Genomic DNA, 1,962 nt, shown 5'->3' on the forward strand with positions numbered 1-1,962 from the left:
ATACCCTGAGAGGGGTACATTCACCTATTCCTCCAACAAATCTAAATCCAACCCCAACACCAGATCAAGATTAAATTGCTAATCTATCCTCAAAATCAACCAAAAGAGGTTATTAAAACCGATAAAAGTTAGGATGTTACAAACCATGTGGCAGACCACCTGAGTAGGCTACCTTTAGAAACCAAAGGAGTACTCGATTATGATATTATCTGTGATTCATTCCCTGACCAATCTCTATTTGCATTGTCTACTTGTCAACCATGGTTTGCTTACTTAGTTAACTATATTGCCACTGGTCGAATCCCCTCTCACTTTACTACCTTTCAGGCTCAAAAGCTTAAGAGCAAAGCTTCCTATTATATTTGGGATCCACCGCACTTATGGAGGTTATGTTTTGACTAAGTGACTAGACGGTGCATTCCAGAAGTAGAAGCTCGAGCCATTCTAAAGGCTTGCCATGATAGCTTGTGTAGAGGGCACTTCAGTGCTAGAAAAATAGCTAGGAAGGTTTTAGATGCAGGATTTTGTTGACCCACCTTATTTAGAGACGCATTCACTTTTTGTAAGGCATGTGATAAATGCCAACGATTTGGGGGGATTAGTAGAAGGAACGAAATGCCAGAGCAACCTATTTTGTTATGTCAGATCTTCGACACTTGGGGGATAGATTTTATGGGCCCCTTTCTACCTTCTCATGGTTATACCTACATTCTCCTAGTCGTAGATTACCTCTCTAGGTAGGTAAAAGCTATCCCCACATGGAAAGATGATGCACCTATGGTTTCTAAATTTCTAAAGTCCACCATCTTCAGTAGATTTAGGGTACCTAAAGTGCTAATCAATGATCACGACACCCACTTCTGTAACAAGTTGCTTAATAACTTGTTGGCAAAATATAGGGTTTCCCACAGAGTGTCCACCCCTTATCATCCTCAAACAAGTGGTCTAGCTGAAGTATCAAATCGAGAGATCAAGCGCATCTTGGAATGGATTGTCAAGCCCTCTAACAGAGACTGGAGCCTGCGACTAGATGATGCACTGTGGGCCTACAGCACTGCCCACAAAACTCCAATTGGTATGTCATCGTATCAGATCATCTATGGTAAGTCCTGCCACATTTCGATGGAGCTGGAGCATTGATCATATTGGGCGGTTAAGCACTGTAACGCCGATTTAGAGGAAGCTGGCCTAAATCGACTCCTCCTCAATTCAAGAACTTGAAGAAATACGGTTAGCTGCCTACAACAGCTCAGACATCTACAAGCAGAAAACCAAGCTTGTCCATGATGCCAACATCTTGAGAAAGAAGTTTAAGGATGGTGATAAGGTGTTGAGGTATCAAGCTTGATTCAAATTTAAGAAGGGTAAGTTCAAGATGAGCTGGGATGGACCCTACATTGTGATGAAAGTGCATAATTTAAGGATGATAGAGCTCAAGGAGAAGGCCACTGGTAAAATGTTTCAGTACAATGATCATCTCCTCAAGGTCTATGAAGAGCCCGCACTGCCTTCTTAAGGCCAGGTTGTCCCTTTTCTTTACTTCTACTATTCACATGAATTTACTTGTGCTTAAATTATCTTGCTATGAATTTTGGAGACTGTGGAAGGGATGTCCTCAGTAGAAGTAGTTCTAAATTCAGTTTGTTCTATGTTTGTTTTCAATAATCTCCCTTGGCTTTGTGTTTTATATGATTGTAATTGTGCTTCTATTCTGTTACCACCACACACTTCTTCACATTCTTGAGTGTACCCACCTTTGTGCTTAGCTCTTTTCCTCTCTCTAGAAGGTGACGTGTTGTGCTTCAGTCTTGAACTTAACTTCACAACTTCCACCTTCATTGTTTTGTGTTTGGGCTTTGTGCTTTGGTATGACCATGTGCTGCAATGGGACATTGCTTTGAGTGTGTGGGGGAGGGAGTTCTTAAAAGTGGTTTTGTGTTTTGGTTGTTGGGTTGTGCCTTG

General features: G+C 41.5%; 1 protein-coding gene across 1 annotated transcript; it reads left to right on the forward strand.

The window, feature by feature from the left end:
• The first annotated feature begins 777 nt into the window (after positions 1 to 777).
• LOC114758436 (uncharacterized) lies at positions 778 to 1,516 on the forward strand. Its single transcript, XM_028947469.1, has 3 exons — positions 778 to 1,102; positions 1,215 to 1,335; positions 1,423 to 1,516. The coding sequence occupies exons 1-3, from the start codon at positions 778 to 780 to the stop codon at positions 1,514 to 1,516; spliced, it is 540 nt and encodes a 179-aa protein (XP_028803302.1).
• Positions 1,517 to 1,962: the final 446 nt, after the last annotated feature.

The sequence above is a fragment of the Neltuma alba genome, unplaced genomic scaffold (genome assembly GCF_004799145.2).
Source record: "Neltuma alba isolate B1F8T4 unplaced genomic scaffold, ASM479914v2 tig00010700_pilon, whole genome shotgun sequence".
Taxonomy (NCBI): Eukaryota; Viridiplantae; Streptophyta; class Magnoliopsida; order Fabales; family Fabaceae; genus Neltuma; species Neltuma alba.